The 19123-nt window shown below is 44.0% G+C and overlaps 1 protein-coding gene and 1 long non-coding RNA gene across 2 annotated transcripts in view; one reads left to right on the top strand and one right to left on the bottom strand.

The window, feature by feature from the left end:
- The window catches only part of MYO7B (myosin VIIB), a 50250-nt gene that overhangs the window by 18156 nt on the left and 12971 nt on the right, over window positions 1-19123 (bottom strand). The window contains exons 13-30 of the mRNA XM_042885358.1: window positions 17551-17761; window positions 16391-16526; window positions 15960-16120; window positions 13575-13712; window positions 12532-12684; window positions 11913-12011; window positions 11293-11387; window positions 9958-10042; window positions 8534-8662; window positions 7752-7859; window positions 7358-7537; window positions 5639-5848; window positions 4661-4825; window positions 4310-4390; window positions 3754-3881; window positions 2967-3093; window positions 1846-1965; window positions 793-966 (exon numbers count right to left, since the gene is read on the bottom strand). Coding sequence (XP_042741292.1) covers window positions 793-966; window positions 1846-1965; window positions 2967-3093; window positions 3754-3881; window positions 4310-4390; window positions 4661-4825; window positions 5639-5848; window positions 7358-7537; window positions 7752-7859; window positions 8534-8662; window positions 9958-10042; window positions 11293-11387; window positions 11913-12011; window positions 12532-12684; window positions 13575-13712; window positions 15960-16120; window positions 16391-16526; window positions 17551-17761 — 2500 coding nt within the window. The remainder of the gene's footprint in view (window positions 1-792; window positions 967-1845; window positions 1966-2966; window positions 3094-3753; window positions 3882-4309; window positions 4391-4660; window positions 4826-5638; window positions 5849-7357; window positions 7538-7751; window positions 7860-8533; window positions 8663-9957; window positions 10043-11292; window positions 11388-11912; window positions 12012-12531; window positions 12685-13574; window positions 13713-15959; window positions 16121-16390; window positions 16527-17550; window positions 17762-19123) is intronic.
- On the top strand, window positions 9252-17836 carry LOC122187644. Its single transcript, XR_006181365.1, has 3 exons — window positions 9252-9375; window positions 15286-15401; window positions 17214-17836. It is a non-coding gene; the product is annotated as an uncharacterized LOC122187644 (long non-coding RNA).

The raw sequence follows: 19123 nt of genomic DNA, 5'->3' as shown, positions 1-19123 counted from the left end.
GGTGCTACTGGGGAAAATTAGTTGGAAGGTAAAAAGGCACTGCTGCGACATTTGCAGTCTGCTGGTTGTCTCCTTGTACTTTTGCTCATCCCTTGTGTATCCCCTTAAGGATCCCCCATGCAAGTCTTGCTGTAATTTAAACTAAAATGATCAGAGAGTTGTAGAATCCTGAGAATTGGAAGGGACGTCTGAAGACCATGTAGTCCAACTCCACTGCAATGAACAGGGACACCACAGCTGGATCAGGTTGCCTAGAGCCATGATGTCTGAATTATTATTATTATTATTATTTTTTGTAAATGGAGCCTCAGTGAGATGTCAAGATGTCATCCTGTTGTGTACATCTGTTCTCCAGTATTACTGTTTAAAATAAAAAGGCTAAAATGCCAGCACATGAGCTCATAATAGCAGCACTGGCAAAAACCACGGCTTTCAATGTATGTGCCATGTGGCAGGGACTGCATAAGCAGTACTGTGACAAGGACAAGAAAGTTGTGTTCAGCAGTGCAGGTGGGAAGTCCATCTTTGAGCAGGCACTCTATCGTGTGAGACCTCCTAGTTTCACCCTACTGCATCAGCTCTGAGGGCTGCATGCATGGTCAGCAGGGGTGGGATCCCAGAACAGGGCAGGAACAGTACTGCGCTGCCCTGGGATTCAGCTGGTGTTCAGAACTGATTTGATTCAAACTCTGGGACAAGAACAGGGGTATGTCCAGGAATCAGAGGTAGTCCTCACAGCAGTAACTCTACAGAAAGAGAAGACAGCTTCAGTTCTACTTTTCTACACCTTACCTTATCAAACACAGCAATGTAGAGTGAAAAACCAAAGATATCCTTCAGTTTGGTTTTATCTGCTATGAACTGACAGATCTCTTTGGCAATGGAAGCAGAGTCTGCAGGGACAGTGATGCTCTGGCCATTCATCAGGGTGACATTAAACATAATGGGTTTCTTCTGCTTTGTTGCCTGCAAGCCAGAGGTAAATGAGAGAAACAACTGTGGGCAAACCTTATTTTCTTAAAAACCAAAGAAGGCATTTACATTTAGGAGTTCCATACCCTGTACGTTCACCCTAGTCAACACAGTGAACCTCCAAAGCTCACAGTTTCTTATAGCAAGTCCTAAGTATAAGTGATGTCCCTGGAGCAGCACTGGAATCCAGTTTCCAACTCCCCACAGCTCAGGGGAGCTGATCGAGTCAGGACTCAGAGTGAACTGACAGATTCTTCCTGAGGCCTTTTTAGCATGTTGACTTTTGGGTGTAGCCTCTTGTGCAGCAGCAGAGAGATGCACTGCAGCAAGTCTTTTGCCCAGGAGGATGCACAGTAGGCAATGGGGTCACCCAGATTTAGGAAGGAATAGAACTGAGATCTTCATTTACATATGTGAGTATGTATATTTAAATAATATATGTGATAATTTAAATAAATATGTGAGTATACATGAGTTCCAATTCCCAGTAGTAAGGCTGACATTTACAGGAAGGGGCAGGGCAATGTAACCCTAGCTATCATTCACACTTCCTCTCCCCATTCCAAAAGCATACGCCCTGCTCAGTTCCTTCCAAAAATGGTGGGCAGAGTTTCCCATAGTAAATTGTTATGGTCTGGAGCTCCTGCGTGTGTGCAAATCACAGCTGCAGCTCTTACTTATGTCTTCCATGGGGTTTAGGTTAATGGAACAGCCAGAAGAGCCATTTCTAAGAAGCTGCGCAGGCTAACAAAGCTGTCTTCAAACCCCATGTGTCCATGATTGGACTTAGAAAGATCTGTTAGCATAGGTCAGTAAATGCAGTCTAGCATAAAATGACCCAGATCAATATAATTAAGCAAAAAGAAAAGTTACCTGAAGTTCCAGCCAGCTTGGAGGTTCAGTCCTTGCTCCATTGACATAGGTACGTCTTAGACGTTCAGCACAATATGGTGCATAGCCTGAGGGTCCATTGTGGATGAAATTCAGTAGGTACTGTATGCACAGAGCAAAAGGATGAATTAGGGAACATAAAACACTAGAAACCTTTTTTAGCTAATAGACTGGCTCAGAATGATCTTTGGAAAAGAAAGTCTGGAGAAACTGAGCTTTTAGAGTTTGTATGGCTTCGATATCTTGGATGATGTGACTAAAATTTACATATTTGGTCTGTACTTAGTGCAATCATGGGTCAGTCACCTGGTTATTTTTATGATTAAGAATATTCCTGAAGGTATTGATTTAGAAAAAGGGAACTGGAGGAAGTCAAGTGTTCCATGAATTCTGCACGGCTCACACTTTGGTGAAAGACTGGTGTTGAAATACGTCTTTGATTTGTGTCTGGTTTGTTGCAAGCTGTGTCCACCTGGCAGCATGTATGGTTTGAGCATTGATCATTTGAGCAAGGGTACTGAATAAATAAAGATTCAGGGATATCTATGGACTCTGTATGCTTATGGGGCTGATGTCAACTTGGTTCCACTGTTTGTTTTTCTGTGGTGAGGTGGATTTATCCATCTAAATTTAGAAATTAAGGTATTAAAAATATATATTAAGGAGCTCAAATCCAAATCTATTTAGTTTTATGGGGCTTGGAGATACAGGGTAAGAACTGATAAAATATGTGGGGCTATTTTACATTGGATTTCTGAGTATACTTAATTACTAGTTTTGTAAATGAAGATGGGTTTAAAATGATGGAAAGCAGAAGTGGAGAGGATAACATTTGCTAGATTCTTAAAGATCTCAAATAAGAGCTGTATCAACTGCAGTATCTAACTTGCATGGCAAGTCATGAAAAATAATTTGAGTACAGTGATCATTTCTTTAAATTACAAGATAAACATATGAGATGAGACCCTTCCTACTGAATCATAGCAGCAGCTGCTATGGCAGACAGATGTTTTACGTGGCTATTTGTGTCAAAACATTGCAAAACAAAAGAAACCAGGTCAGCTGGGGCATTTGCGCTGCTATAGGAAAGGTGAATAATGTACCTTCACAAATGTGTCTGAAGGGGGGAAACAACCAAGGCAAAGTGACAGAAGTATCCAGCCTCGAGCATAGCTGCTCCTGCTGCTGTTTTCAGTGAGTTGTTTGCAAATCTGGCAATAAATCTCATCTCTGTAATAAAACACATGGAAGCAAAAGATAACAATGGTAGAAATAGACATTTCCATTGCAAGCTTGATAGAAAGAAGTAGATCTGAGCTAGATTTAGCTACAATAACTAGGATACCACCTGTAGTGTACAGCTGGAAATAACTGGCTGTTATTGTTGGTAGGAAAAGTCTCAATGTAAGCCTATTGTCCTCTGCCCCTGGTTACTCAACCAGCTCAAGTTCAGTTCCCGTGCTGGAATTCCTGCTGTGACAAGCCAGGGAGCTGGGTGGGGACAACAGTTCCTGCTTCATCCAGATGCCAGATAGCACTGCTGTCTCCCTTGTGTGAAGCTGGCTCTAAGCTCTCCACAGTATGGGGCTTGTGTCTCATGGCTCCTGTCTGTCAGTGCATGTGTGGGTTTGGGGATAAGGAGGAGGGGGGGCATCCTGCTTCATTTCATACTTTTAGGACACCGAGGAAACAATGGAGAGGGGCCTCAGATGTAAGTGGTATTTGGCTTATGGTCTCAGCTATAGTGTTTGGTTTGGACTTTCAGTTGGGAATCTTCAGAGATAAAAAAGGACATTTCCAGCACTAGAAAAGTGCCCCACGGATTTAGGAAGGGGGATTTCCTTGACGTAATGAGTGCTTCATCCTAGAAAGGAAGTGCAAGTTTCTTACCTGATGGCAGGGCGCAGAATTGCATTGCCAATGATGAAGTGCACTTTTTCTAGGTTGGACATGGGTCTCTCAGAGATTGAGCTGTCCTCATGGAAACCCTCTTCTCCACTTTTCAGCTGGTCTGTCACCTGAAAGAAACCAGTCAGAGCTCTTGAGTGCTCTAGAAACCTTCCCTCTTACCAGGCAGCTGTGATGGAAATAAGAGACATTCCTGCTCAGTCATTCTGGCTAAAACTGTTCCCGCTGAGAGCAATGGCAGTCAGGAACAGATCTTACTCCCCACACAATCTAACTCCTAAAATACAGTGTTACTGCACTATTATTACTGGCTAGGAAAACATTTTGGTACGTCCTGTACAGCCCTAAGCACACGGTGGTTCAGTCTACTCAGGGCTCTGGGTAAACTGTTCTGTAATATCAACAATTCACAGTCATAAACTGTTCACCCTCTCCAGCAGTAAGGGTTGAAGTGAATCTGCCAGAGAATGAGCATCAGTGCACATTGGATGAAGCTCCAGGCAAAGAGACTGAAGGGCCATTTATTGCTAGTTCTTACCTTCCCTGTCAACTTGGAGGACCGTTTCAGCTTCAGGGAAGAGATGCTCTTGGAAATCTTGTTATCCTTTTTGCTTTCTCTCTACAACAAATATTGCCAATATAGGAAATTATGCACAGCAAGAACTATTCATGGAGAAAGGAAAGATAGACAAATGGAGATGTTTTTGTTTTGCCCTCTCTGGCCAGAAGGAGCTGTGTTGTCCTCCTGGGACTGACCCTGCATCCTTTTGCAATTCTGCTATTTCAAGTACAGCAGCATGCAAAGGTTCCTCAGCTTTTCTGTCTCAGTAGAACAGCATAGAAACCGGGGAAAGTATATGAAAATACAAGCATAGCTTGATCATCTCACCATATCTGGGCTGTCATTCTTGAACTGGACTTGATTTTTCCTGCCAAGTGTGTCATATATCTGTGTCATCACAGAACTGCTCTTGGTGGCGTTCTTGGCAAACATTGTTGGCTCTGGTAGGTCCCCCATGAACCTCAGGATGATAACCCACACAACTAGAGAAGCCTGCAGAGACAGGAGGCACAGTCAGACCCTGCCAAGTGCACAAAATGCCTCACACTATTTCTTCCTTCTTTTACCCAGTTCAGGCCGTTAATCCCTGTATCCTCCTGCCGTTCACACCTGAAGTTTACTTTCTTGTCCAACCATGTGAGCAACATTCACAACACTCTCAGCAAGAGGGTGCAGCTCTAGTGAGAATATCAGATATGCTCTGTGGTTGCTCAGCTCTCAGCACTCCTCTTTACTGGCACTTCATAGGTGTGCTGTGGCTGGAGTGAAAAAGAGAAATTGTCGCTGAACAGCACTCTGCCTTTACCCACCTGGACAGAGAAGCAGTGCTGCAAGCTCTTCCAGGAGCCCTGACACCCAGAAATAGTAAGCAAAGCTTTTTGCAGCATTCTACAAGGCTGCTTAGCATCAAAAAAACCTCCCCTTCTTCACCCTTCTGTGATTCAACAGGAAAATCTGGAGGCCCAGGTTGCCTGTCCACTCCTAGCTCACAGAGCAGCAACCCTCACAAGAGCAGAGAGTTAGGCAAGCTCTGATGCTTCCTCTGTCCACTTTTGGCCCCAGAGGGCATCTGAAGAAGTCACAGTAAGCCTCAGAGTGCTCAGACTAAAGGCGACCAAAGATCTTGTGCTAGGCAAGCATCTATGTGCAAAGGGAGGCATCTGCTTGCAAAGCACCACAAAATGCTGATGTGAACAACTACTTTCATACAAGTGATTAGGAGTATCTGCTTGGCTCTAAAGTCTCTGGCTCCTAGGACTGTGCCTGAGGTGAGTGGAGCAGGTTGATCAACAAGGAGCAAGATACCAGGACGTTGTCCTTGTCGTCATGGTAGAGTAATGGGTGCCGCAGTGGTTTCCGGATGTGCGTATGCGTAGATGACCCCTGGAAATAAGTAGCTGCAAACTTTGGGAAGGTGTAGTCTTCCAAGCCATCTGCTTCCTCTTCTAGCTCCACGCTCATAGGAATCATGTCCAGGTCTACTTCTTCCAGCTTGCTGGGCTTTGTTTCCAAATCCTGTACAGAACATGAGGAAGAAAAGGACTTGGGGGTTCTGGTGGACAAAAACCTGGGCATGAGCCAGCAGTGTGCACCTGCAGCCTGGAAGGTCAACCGTACCCTGGGCTGCACCAACAGAGGGGTGGCAGCAGGGAGAGGGAGGGGTTGTCTCCTCTGCACTGCCCTCATGAGGCCCCATCTGGAGTACTGTGATCAGCCCCAGTGCAGGAGGGATGCAGAGCTGTTGAAGCAGGTCCAAAGGAGGGCCACAAAGATCATCAAATGGCTGAAGCTTCAAATCAATCAAATGGCTTCAAGCTACGGCAGGGGAGATTCAGGCTGGACATGAGGAAGTATTACTTTTCAGAAAGGGTGGTCAGGCACTGGAATGGATGCCCAGGGAGGTGGTGGAATCACCGACCCTGGGGGTGTTCAAGGAAAGGCTGGATGTTGTGTTGAGGGACGTGGTTTAGTGGGAGCTACTGGGAATAGGTGAACGGTTGGACTGGATGATCTTTTAGGTCTTTTCCAACCTTGGTGATTCTATGATTCTATGATTCTAAGCACCTCTCCTATGAAGACAGGATGAGAGAGCTCAGCCTGTTCAGCTTGGAGAAGGCTCTGGGGAGACCTCATTGCAGCCTTACAGTACTTAAAGGGGAACTTATAAATGGGAGGAAGATTGACTTTCTCCATGGACAGAAAGTGACAGGACAAGGCGAATGATTTCATCTCAGAGGATGGTGAGGCCCTAGCACAGGCTGCCAGAGAAACTGTGGATGTCTCTTTCCCTGAGGTGCTCATGGCCAGGCTGGATGGGGCTTTGGGCAGCCAGTTTGGATGGGGCCCTCAGCCTCACGGCAGGGGGTTGAAACTAGATGATCTTCAACGTCCTTTCTAGCCTAAGCCATTCTGTTATTCTATGGTAAGAAGTATCTTTTTCTCTCTTATCTGATATTTTATGTACTTTCCAGCTAACACTAAAGCCATTTTTCAGCCACCACCAACAGACTATTGGGACTCAGTCTGTTCTCCTGCCTTGGTCTTCAGCTGACCAAGAACACTGCTGGTTGCAAAATGCAGGTTCTGTCTTATTGCTCACATCCTGCACCAACCCAGACCATTCTATTCTATTCTACCCACTCTCCCTACTCCATCTGTCCAAATGGACATCAGTAGATAGTAGATGTCCAGCCAGTTCTTCAGTTGTCAGTCAAATGTTGCTTTTCAGAACATGAGGTAACTTAGGTCATGAACTTCCAGCTTGTGCCAGCTGGAAAATCAGTGAGAGCACAAGAAGCAGATCATGTAGCTGGTGCCAAAATGAACAGAATGGCATTATTTGGTGGGGGTCTACTGGAATAAGGAAATAAGTGTGACGACGCACAGTCCCTCAATGGCCAAAAACTTTGGGAACTGACCTCTGAAAGCAGGTTCCCCAAGAGACTGTACAGTTCAGTAAATAGAATTGACCACTGATGGAATTCTGACAGATTTGTTAGATTTACATGAACATGACCACTGTACCTCAAAGCCCAGAGGAGCCTGTCCTTCTTGGCCTCCAATCATAGAAGGTAAAAACCCAAAAATTTTGTCCACCATCTCCTGGTCACTGATAACATCATAATTTGTGTGTCTGTCGACAAAATCATCATTCATCCTTTGTCCTTCTTCCTCCTCCTTTTCTTCCAGAGTAGCCAGGTGTTCCTTTAAACATAGAAATTCATAAAGCATAATTGGAACATCATTCTGCTAAAATAAATGGGTGTGAGGATAAAACACAATTACAAAGTGCTCCAACAGCTGTCTTTGTAGACTGTTGATCTATTAATAATAATGTTCTATATTCAAGAACTGCATCACTTAGCAATTATACAGGAAAAGCATATTATGTTCACTGTTCTTTAGCTGACACACCTACCTTTTCTAACCTCACAGCTTCTTCCCTTGCTTTCACTGGGCCAAGGATGCTAATGAGACGTTCCTCCTCTTCCAAGCAGATATTCCTTGCTTCCAGCTTGACCTTGTTCTGCAGGAACAAAACCATTCTGTTACTGTTTTCAAAACTGCTGAGCAAGTTACACCACTAGAAAGCTGTCCACACCAGGGTTTTATCCCAACAGGGACTATTCCATTTAGGGAAGGAGCCGCGGGCAGAGACCTGCTAACTGGCTTTGCCTTGTTTGTACAAGATATAATACAGAAAGAAAACCACAGCCAAGAGTTTCCATGTCAATAGATAGCCAAGGTAGTAAGCACAGGACTTTATCTGGTAGTGCATACCAACATACACTACATCAGGATTCCCTGAGTGTCATTATCAGGCCTTGCTGTAGAAATTAATCTTCCTTTGCAGGAATGATTTTTATCCTTTTATTCTCCCTTCTGTCAAAAACATTTCTGCTCTGTCACTGAGGTTCCGATCCATGGAAATGAACATAGGAAGAACGTGTAAATAAGATCATACCTGCTTTTGTACCTCAAAATAAAACGTTCCAAAATAAATATCCACATCTGGTGCTATGCTATGGCAACACTTAGTGGTCATCATGCCTCAGAACCTCATAGAAACAATGTCATGTTGACAAAATATCTGGACACGTACGTATACCCCCCTCTTCATCCCCTGTGAAGTTTGGCAAGCAAACATGCCCCTTGTATATGCCTGTATATAACACAAACAGCTTCCATCTGTGCTGCTACCTTTTGACGTATTAGATAGCCACGGCATGCAGCCTGAAACCTGATGATGTGTGCCCGGGCTGTTTCATACTGCTTAGCAAGCTGCCGGCTCCGGTAGAGGGCCTGCAGGCGCCCAAAGCCCAGCATAATCTGTAGGAGGTGGAGAAAAAAAGAAGTGATCATGATTCAATCAAGTGAGTCTGGGGTTCAGTGAGATGAGTAGAAGACGACAAAGTTCTGCAGCTGGATAAAGACATTGGGAGAGGTTAAGGGAATACTGCCAGCCAAGGGAATACTTTGATTTCTGTCAGTTCAGCTTTTAAAATCATGTGAGAGAGTGTGCATTGAGGACCCATTCTAGGGATTAGCCTGAGCTGATGACAAGGGGAAAAAGAGAGCAGAAACTAAACCAAGTGGATGGGAAAAAAACAAACAGCCTTAGGAAAGGTGGAGTCAGAAATAGATCCTATCTTCAGACAGGGACTGGGTCACTGACGCAAAATAGAAAACATTCCTGACTGAAACTGGCAATTTCTCCTCTTGCTCTTTATGAATGGGAGGTTCTATATGTTAATAATTTCTCTCACAGAAACACACAATATGTGAGCACCACCAATACGTCCCAGCTTTTTTCACCCACAAAAATGTCAGTCTAAACAAATTCAGCCATTATTAAAAATAAAAAAATAACTGAAAGAGAGAGATTGATATGCTGTTATTTTCTGCTACAGATTCCCAGTTTTGCTCTAACAGTTGTGGAAGACCCTTTGATCACAGCTTGTCAGTGAAGCACAAATGCTAGCCTTGGAACAGAAGTGTGGCAGCACTGGGGTGCCAGGATGCTGGAGCCAGGCCTGCCAGAGGTTAGTTGTGTTACTATTTCACCAGTAAGCAGAAACATCACAGGCTCAGGAAGCCATGAGATGCTCCAGAGTCCTCCTTGGACCCAACAATTCATTTCCTTATACCCTGCCATTTTGCTTCTCTCCTCTTAATTTGTGAACATTTTAATTCTCTCTACTCCCCTCAGCCTGGCAAGGCATGATATAAATACACACACACTGTATTGTAATTGTTGGGTCCCAGCCTGACTCACTGATTGAACACCTGGGGAAAGGACCTGGTCATTCCTAGGAGCACAGGTGAAGGCAATTCAGCTGTGTGACTGGATGGGGTGGAACCTGGCTGCACCTCTCTTAGGCCCCATTTAAGGGCTGACTGCCACTAGGGAAGGCTCTCTGGTTGGAGATCTTTCCCTTCTGGAGTTTTCCTTGTGAGTCTCAATCTTCAGAGGTGGGTGGGCACTTTGCTTTGCTTTGCAGAACACCTTTCCATTGCACTAGTCCCTCTGTCATTCTATCTCCTGTATCAACAATCTACCTTGCTGATCTCTCTGGTTGTTACACACACACACACACACACACACACACACACACGCTTCTTACCATCCTGAAATCCTTCCGGCAGCAGTAGCCTCGCCAAGCTGCTTGGATAGATATGGCAGACTTTCTCTGTTTCAGAAACTGCTTCCTATTGCAAACAGATGAGGTAAGAAGCAATAGGTTATCTCTGCTGCTTCATATGGTAAGAATAAAGAGTAAGGCTGGTGGGTTTTCTCTGTTTCTGGGATTTCTACACTCTGATCTCAGCCATTGCTGCTGAGTAGGAATACTGGAGTCAGGAGAACTAAAGCTACACTAACTAGCCCTGTTATTGGTAGACATTTTGCTAGAGCAAGTCTGAAGCTCAGCAAGGGCTGTACCTCCTGCTTCTGAGTAATGCAGGAAAGGTATTACACTGCAGCACAAAGTCTGTTCAGTTACCATATGCAATGAGATTATCCTCACTGAAAGCATTTTGTCATCTTATGCCTTCTCCAGGCTGATGGAGCTGTGAGAAGAGGCTGTTTTGCTGGACCTTTATATAACACAGCCCCTGGGGAATTCCATGTGAGCTCAGCTCGTTCTGGAGGTGAAGCAGCACCACGAATCGGCTGAGCTCTCAAAGTGAGAGCTTTCACATTTGTTTTGTTGTCAATTTGCAAGTAGAAAGGATGAGATAAAAGTATCAGTAATCTGACTTTGACCTTAAGCAACTGTTCAGCAACTGCTTCTCCACTGTTAAGAACATGTTTAAATCGAACCAGCAGTTAGTCTTATATTATGGTTCTGATTGGGTGGCACAAAAACTAATAATATTAATATGAATATTCTAATATTAATAAATACAGATCATGACATAAAGCATTTATTGAGGACAACTATTTTTTTTGTCAGTAACTAAGTGTCCATTTTGAGAATATTTCAAGCCAAACAAGAGTTGTGCATCTTTGTCAAGGTGGAGGACTAGGTAGTTTCCTCTTACTTTAGTTTTCTCTTTCCTATTTTTTTTCTATGTCTTATATTAAAGAAGTATCCTACAAAAGAAGGTTCTTGTAGCTCAGGAAAGAACAGATTGTACACAAACTTCCTGTTTTCCAGATACCTCATAAGGTATCTATGCTGTTTGCTACGAATATTAAGTGCAAATCTTCCTTCCAACCCTTCCTCTCAGCTGCACATGCAGCAATCCTGCATTTTGAAAAGCATAATTATAATAAACTGGGACAGAATCTTTGTGCAAAACTTGCATCGATGCACTGTTACATGATGAGCATAGAATCCAGGGCCAGTGGAAGGTAGGACTGATACAACCAGAAACGTTTCAGTGAGGATGTTAAAGAACAGTACAAATGTTAGTGCTTCAAACCTAATCAAATTCCCTTCTTTAACATCACTGACCTGTCCTTGAAACCTCTCATCACCTTCTGGATAAGAACAACCTTATCTGTGAGTATTTTCTGTCGTTCCAACTCCAATATTGTATCATGATAATCCTGTTAAAAGAAAATATTGATATACAGCTGAACAAACATCCCCACAACTCCTGAAAACTGGACACAAGTTCTGAAAGAGGTGCAGAATCGGTGTGGCAAGGTGGGATTCAAATGTGCAATCTGCAGTAGAAAGAGTGTGCACCACCCAGTGTCTGGCAGTAGCAATGAACAAGCACAAAATTTGCCTAAATAAGGGATGTTTTTTACCTTGCTTAGGGCAAGAAATTTCCCTGTGACAGCATGCTGGTATGCAGTTATTTTTTATGCTCTGGACTTGAGCAGAGTCCAATGCATCACACTCTGCTATTTGAGCTATACCACTGCAGAATGGGAAAAGCCCCTTCATACACCAAGCTTGTGTCCATCAAATTGCATTGTCTTCAAGGACACAGATCCAGTCTGAGTTTCAAGAGAGACCTCAGAGAACCCAGTCCTTCTAGGTCACCACTCTTGTGCTGACAGGTCAAGCTTTATGGTGAAGTGCCCAGTTCTTCAGAGAAGAGACAAACTGTTCTTTTTACTTACTTTAAGGAACATTTTTGTCTTTCCAGCCTGCCAGCTTTCATCTTTGCCCAGCACTGCTTCGGAGATTCTGACACAGCACTGTCGAGCATCATTCTTCACCTGATGTGCAAAAGCATCATTATGTTAGGGCTTGTTTGGAAACAGCGTGGCTGTACTATGTAGGGAACCTATGGTCCTGCATTTCAAAGAGCAAAGAATGCAAACAGATGAGGTCTGACAGACCTCTGGGCCAACAGGATAATAAATGAAAGCTCAAATGGTCAAGAAAAGGAGGAATATCAGTGCTTGGTGAAGCATTCCAGAGTTAAAATGACAGGAAATTGTCAATTCTGACTATGTCAGAAGTGTGTGATTGCAGGAAAACAAACAACTTGAAGGCAGTAGTAATGCCACCCTGCCTGGAGTGTCTATGTGGAGCAAGTCCAGGGTAGCTGGACCTAACTGCACTCTACTTCTGGCTGAGGTCCAAGTGAGGTTCTCAGTATTTAGCTACCATTCCAGCGATGACAGCTCTCTCTGTTATGCCAGCAGTAATCTAAGAACTTTCTCCAATGGGAAAGACCTAACACCTCATAAGGAAGAGTTAGATTTGCTTAAAGCAAAGCACGTGCTAACACACCGCTTCTAGAGCAGAGCGCGGCAGGAGGACTCTGTATCTCTCAAAGAACTCCTCGAAGGTGTAACGAACTGGGTAGCCAGCTTTCCTGATCCGGATGGTCTCCATCATCCCTGAGTATCGCAGCTGTTTGATACACAGCTCCCGGTCAAACAGCTGTAAAAGAGAGCAGACAAGGAGTTAGTGCAGAAAGAGGCTGCACATGCAACGTTCCTCAGGACGCATCTCTTATCCTGAGAACTCAGAGAGCTGCAAAACGGGCTGCTATGCTCTTCTTAATTGTGCTCTTGTTTCAGCGTCCCAGATTAATTAGCTATGGGCATAAACATGCCACTTTAAAGAGTCTTCACGTGTGTTTGGTGGCAGAAAAAAATCTATTAAGTTCTGACTGGCTTTAGCAACCGTCTGCAATTCTATAAATGTAATTTCAGGTGAATGATCATATTGTTTTGCAGGTGCAAGAAACTGCAACAGAAACTTACCTCCTTTGGGCTTAGCACAGCATGACTGCTGTAAGTTTCTTGTAATGTAGATTAAAAATAGGCTCACTAATCCACATGCACAACTTCAAAAATGATTAAGTCACTCAACCAACAACAAACAACTGGGTTTTGATCCCCCAAGACCCAGCCAAACATTTTAATGACAAACTTGAGCTTCTTCTGTGGTGTCAAATTCAGCTGTATCATCCTTCTCACCCACAGCTTTCTTCATCTCTCTCAAGCTATTTCATGGTATAGTCATTGCTGGATCTCAGTTTCTATTTGTCCCCTTGCTGGGGGCTGGAAACTCTCCGGGTCTTTGGTTACAAGAACGGCTTCTACAGCAGCTCCCAGTGCTCTTTTGGCCACCCATCACTCTAGGATGGATTTACAGGTGATTTTATAAATGAACCTTGCTATATCATACTGCCCTTTTCATTGCAGTAATACCTCGTCCTGCAGTTCTTGTCTGAAGTACAGATAGAAAATCCTACACCGCAACTGACAGCTTTTTCTCATCAAAAAGTTTAAGGAAAACAAGACCTTATGTTGTTAAATCATTACCAGTGGTTTCTTGTAGTCGTTGGGTTTGATGCAGCGGATGAAGTATGGCTGGCACTGAGCAAGAATTTTCATTAGCTTTTCCAGGGACTGCTTGAACTGTCCTCCCAGAGTAGAGAGCCGTTTGGTGGTATCCAGGCCCTGGGAAGAGTAAGCACATGCTGTCTGCTACACTGTTCATCACCAGAGGGCCAGTTAATAAAGCTTCCTATTTCTGTCCTAGGTAATGGTACCACACAACAGCCAGGAAATGTTATTTACCTACAAGGGAGCTAAATCTGCCATCTGCGTCTTACAACCTCAGTGATAGCCCAGCGCTACTTGGGCATAAGTTCTAGCAGTAGGGCTGACTGTGGAGGAAAAAATTCAACCCACAGGAGCCCATATAGGCCTGTCTCTTCTAACCAAAACTGTGCCTTGTGTAGGGCTTGGGTGCCAAGCTATTATTCACAGATGCATGCCTGAAAGTTTGGCAGGAAACTGCCACTCCCAAAAATAGCCTCTCGAGCAGGCAGGCAGTTTGCTGCCAGCTCATAGCTAGCTAGCACTGCTAAGGATTCACAACAGCTCTTTCTTTAACCTTTAGGGTGGTTTCCCTGCTCATTGACACTACAGTAAGTAGTGAAAGGCAAACTTCTACTGGAGGATAATGTAAAAGCTGCTTTATTTTTGCCTGCAGATGCAATGCTTTATGTCTCACAGCTTCTGAGCTGAATTCTGCCCCAGCTGCACTAGCATAAGCCCAGAAGGATTGCACTTGGCTGCAATTATCTCCTGACTTCCCCAGCTTCCCTGCAAGCACAGTTCCACCTTTGTCCTCTTCCAAACATTATCACAACAGGCCTTAACTGCTCCTTCTGTCTTTAAGGGTGTATTAAATTACAGTGAGAGCAGTGCAGATTCCAAGTAACAAAAAGAATCCACTGGCTTTTTTCCGACAGTCTTCCTGTGAGCTTGGAGTCATTACAGCACAATACAACTTTTTGTTTTGTTTTAGCTCAGGTTGTCAGGGGTTTTTTTCCCCGCTTGTTTGTTTGTTTTTCCCACTCCAGATAAATTTAAATCCCAGTGGCTCTCGTTACTTTAATGATCTTTACAGTCCCTCATTCTGCTGGTTCTTACATTTAAAGTGCCCTTTTCAACGCCTGAGCTGCCACCTTCTGCTCTCAGCTGTGTGCCAATGCTGCCCTCCAGCGACCAAACACTCATGCCTTGCAAAGTAGCTCCTGGGAATAGCAGCTGTGATGCTTTTTAGGCCTAGCAAACATCTGTTTGAAGTAGATACAATAACATCATATGGGTGTTTAAACTGCATTAGTGCCAAAAGCAGTTTGCACTCCCAGACCTCAGGGGCTTTTCTGCTGTACCACTAAATCAATGGGATGGTCTCAGAAGGCTGAAGCCCGGCCCTCCCAGCCTCACTGCCTGCCTCTAGAAATGACACTGTTAGGTGGCACTTGTTGCTGGGGTGGTGGTGACTTTTTGTGGATGGTATCCACATTTAGTAACTCTTTTCTTTTCACGCTGCTCTACTTTCTAAATGTTCTCCTAAGGAAACTTTTTTTCCCCCAATAACACAACCTTATTTAAAGAGAAAAACCCATCAGACCAAAATAGATAGGCCTGATATTTAATCTTAAGTTACTCATGATGTTTAATAGATGCTAAGCCATCTCTGTGTTGTATCTGGTACTACTTCTTTTTTCTCCCACAGATCTTTTACCTGTCCATAGCCAGATGTTCTGGACAGCAGAAAGCCACATTGGGCTAGAGACTGAGGAAGAGAGAACAGGATCAGAAAAAAATGCCAGGAGAACAGGGAGATAACAGGTGAGTCAACAAGTTAACTGTTCACCCTCTACTCTGAGAAGGAAGCAGAGAGATATAAAAACTAAGAGCAAAAGTACCTTCACCCAATAGTGATGCTGCATGGTTAAGGGCTCACAATTAAAGATAAGTGAGAACTGCAGCAAGGCAGAGAGCCTGAACTCCGGCCCACAGCATTTCCAGACCACTGCACTTCAGTGGGGCTCCTGACGCCTCCAGGCACTGATGTTTCTGTGACAATTAACCACCAGCAACTTTGTCACAAAGGCTCTGAGTGTGGAGGGAGAGCTAACACTGCAGCAATGTGCAAGTTGTGAGACTGTCTATGGGAGATGGAGTGGCCTTCTGTGACAGCACAGCTGTTTGCTCTTTGTGCTAGCCAGCCACTCTGCAAGAAGGGAAAGGCCAGGACTCTCCTAACTTTTCCTCCAGAATCCTTTGAAGAAATGAAAGGGGAAGGCATGTGCAGAAACAGTACAATAGAAAGTGAAGGTCAAGAACAGGCAGAGCATTATAGTAGGGAAATTAACTGGTTCTGCATCACAGTGTCAGTAAGCCAACCTTGTAGGCCTGGTCAGTTCCAAAATGCCGGATAGTCCCACGTCCCAGACTAGTTGGGTTTGTTTCCACCTGGAAAATCTCCTTCAGGAATTTATTTTTGGAGGAATGAACCACTTGCATTACATTAGCACTCAGTGTGTCCCTGTTTTTCTCTAAGAAATCTATAGGATGGAAAAAAAAAGAAGAAAGAACAGCTTGTCATCTCTGCAGCCTGCTGGCTGTAATGCAACTCTGCCAAGCTAAAATCCACATCATCTACAGTAACTTGATGATTAGTTTACAGTAATCCTCTTGACCTCCTGACTTCAGCAAAATAAACCTGAATGTTTTAAACTCTTATCTTGAGAAATTACACTACTCTGGAGTGCCATAAAGCCATGGCAAATGATGTTCTTCTCTTCACCTTCCACACCCAGCCAAGAAAGGCTCACCTTTTGATTCATAAAAGACAGCCCCAGCAAAGTGGTTAATGCCAAACTTGGTGTCATGGTCACTCTTAGGTGGGATGTAGACTCTGCTTTTTCCATGGAGGGAATTGATTTTGATAAGCATGGTGGCATCTGTGCCCTAGAAACAAATACAGAAAAGGACAGTTAAGTAGATTCTCTATTACAATATAAGACTGCCCAGCAAACTAACGCATAAGATGCTTCAAGATAACAAAGGCTTAAATTCTGCCCCTTGTTTGTGAAGTAACCAGGTAGGAACACAGGGCCTGCTTTCATTGCCCTGCTGGTACAAGACTCCGAGATCCCCAGAAGGCAGCCCAAAGCAGATACCCAGCATGGACTGTGACTCCTACAGGCCAGCAACCAGCTGGTGCCATCACATCCTCATCCCCGTGGGATGCATGTGAGGGTAGTTCTGCTCACTTGCCCATCGTAGGGTAGTGCTGTGCTATCTGAGAAGCCATGTACCCTGGGAATCATGGAAGAGACTTTTCTCCTGATCACAGGACATACAGTTGAGACCACCCTCTTCTCAGGAAAGAAAGGAGAAAGCTCTCTGTTTGTACACAAGCCTCTTAAATTGCTGCCTGAGGACTACAGGTGAGCTGAGGCAGAAGCTTGCTTTCCTGGATAAGCTGGTGCTGCCATCTGATTCCTGTACTGACAGCCCTGCTTACCCTTGTCATGGAAATGTGCAGACCATGGAAATATACAGCAGTTATGTTTGAGATCAGATGCTACTTTTTCTGTTCTTCTGTTGGAGATGCCTGCCCTTTGTAGAATGACATTTTTTTCACGATTGCAGAGCTCAACTGTGACTGTCATCCAAGAGAAGAAAGAGGAAGGTGCAGCCCAGACCAACAGCAAAACAGTACTCAATATGCAAATCCATACATTTCCTAAAAAGCCACTTCAATTATCGAGTCTCCTTCCTTCTCCATCTGGTACAACTGGAAGAGTTTTAAGGCAGCGAGGTAATAGGAACAGCACACTCTGGCAGTGAAAGTATTCATATAGCAAATTAAAAGGGGTATTGACTCTCACAATGTCTCTGAAAGCCTCCTCTGCACTTTTCTGTGTGTAAAGCATTGTTGATGTGCTGTGTTCAAAGTCAAATATTGCAGATGAAACCAGAAAGTTACCTTTGGGAACTTGCTCTCCTCATCAATGAGGGAGATAATATTCATGGGCTTGAGTGCAATGACTTCCAGAGCCTGGCGATTGTCAGTGAAGTCAATGTTATTCCAGGTAATGTGCTCTGCAAGGTATTCCTCTTGCTCCAGCTTGAAGACATGGTGCACAAAGAACTGCTGAAGGTGTTCATTTGCAATGTTAATGCAGAGCTGCTCAAAGCTGTAAGGGGACAAGATGGGAATCCATGGTCATTCCTGGACCTTGGCCAGTGCTGCACTGCTCTATGGCATTTGTTTATTGTCCATATTTAATACTTTTCCAGATAAACTACTGTTATACTCCATGTTAATGATCACCACCACTGTGTGTTGTCTTAGGAACATGAGAGATGCATTTTCTGCTCTAATAAAGATGAGCAAAAAGAGCCAACTGTTGACTTAGTGTTGCTGCTTAAGCAAGGGATGAACTGTTTCAAGGAACTCTAGAGAGAAAGGGGAACACACAACTGTGAAAATAGCATGTCTGGGTGAGTGTATAATCTGTTTTTACTTGCAATGGCATTACCACTTCTTTTATCAGTTAATCCTTAAAACTGCATGTGAGTTTCATTACCTGGTAATTGCTGTGGCACAATGTGTGCCAGTGAGGCCCCATGTGGACTGCAGCCTTTGGGGATAGCATAAAGTAATAGGAAAGAACATTAAAAATGTAGGATGGTCTGAGCAGATTATGTTCTAAAAGTCAGTGAGGAATATTATCTTGCTGAATGCAAGCAAGGTGCATCTGTTGCAATGGATTGGAAAAGGTTGCCATGCAGAATTTAGAAAGAATGAAAAAAGTGGAACATTTTATTGATTTATCAAGGAGGAGTTGACAAAGGTGGAGGGAAATGGAGTGACACGAATTACACTGTTTGTCGCAGTCGTTTACTACATGCTTCACTGACTGTAGCACACCAGCCTCAACACTGCTCACATGTTGATGGTGCCCCATGATGGAGAAAGTTTCCCTACTCTGATCCCAAAGGCTTGTAGACTGCAGACCATGTGTGATGGTTTGTGGAGTACTGATGATATGGTACCATAAAACAGAGAACTGCTGCCTCTGTAGAGAAGGGCATATAGAAATGGTGCTCTGGGACTGAAAACATCAGTACAAGAGGTAACAGTGGTATGCAGACCAGGTGTTTTGCTGACCTGTCCTTAAAAGCAGAGAAATTAAGTAGTTCCCAAAGAGTGATGGGGGAACACTGAGCAAAACAGAAGCATAGCTGAAATGAGAATCAAAACACAGTCTCCTTTATGCTATGTACAGAAGCATCCCAAGAGGTCTTGTTAAAATGCTATGGAGCAAGGGGAACATGTATCTGCTCTTTGTGGCTGCTGGCTCATAGCAACTTCATAGACATCTTCCCTGAGCAAATTCCTGGGGTTCTGGAATAGACATGTGCAATGGCTGCACCGCAGTGAAAGCTGAAGGAGAAAGCAGAAATGTGACCAAGGCTAAAGAAGAACGGTATTTGTCAGTGGGGAAACTTAGTGATGGAAATTTCACTGCTTTTCTGGGCATGACAATAATAAT

This window comes from Lagopus leucura, unplaced genomic scaffold (assembly GCF_019238085.1).
Source record: "Lagopus leucura isolate 7727_CA_CO unplaced genomic scaffold, USGS_WTPT01 Super-Scaffold_100049, whole genome shotgun sequence".
In the NCBI taxonomy this organism is placed as follows: Eukaryota; Metazoa; Chordata; class Aves; order Galliformes; family Phasianidae; genus Lagopus; species Lagopus leucura.
This window is presented reverse-complemented; position numbering and strand designations above follow the sequence as displayed.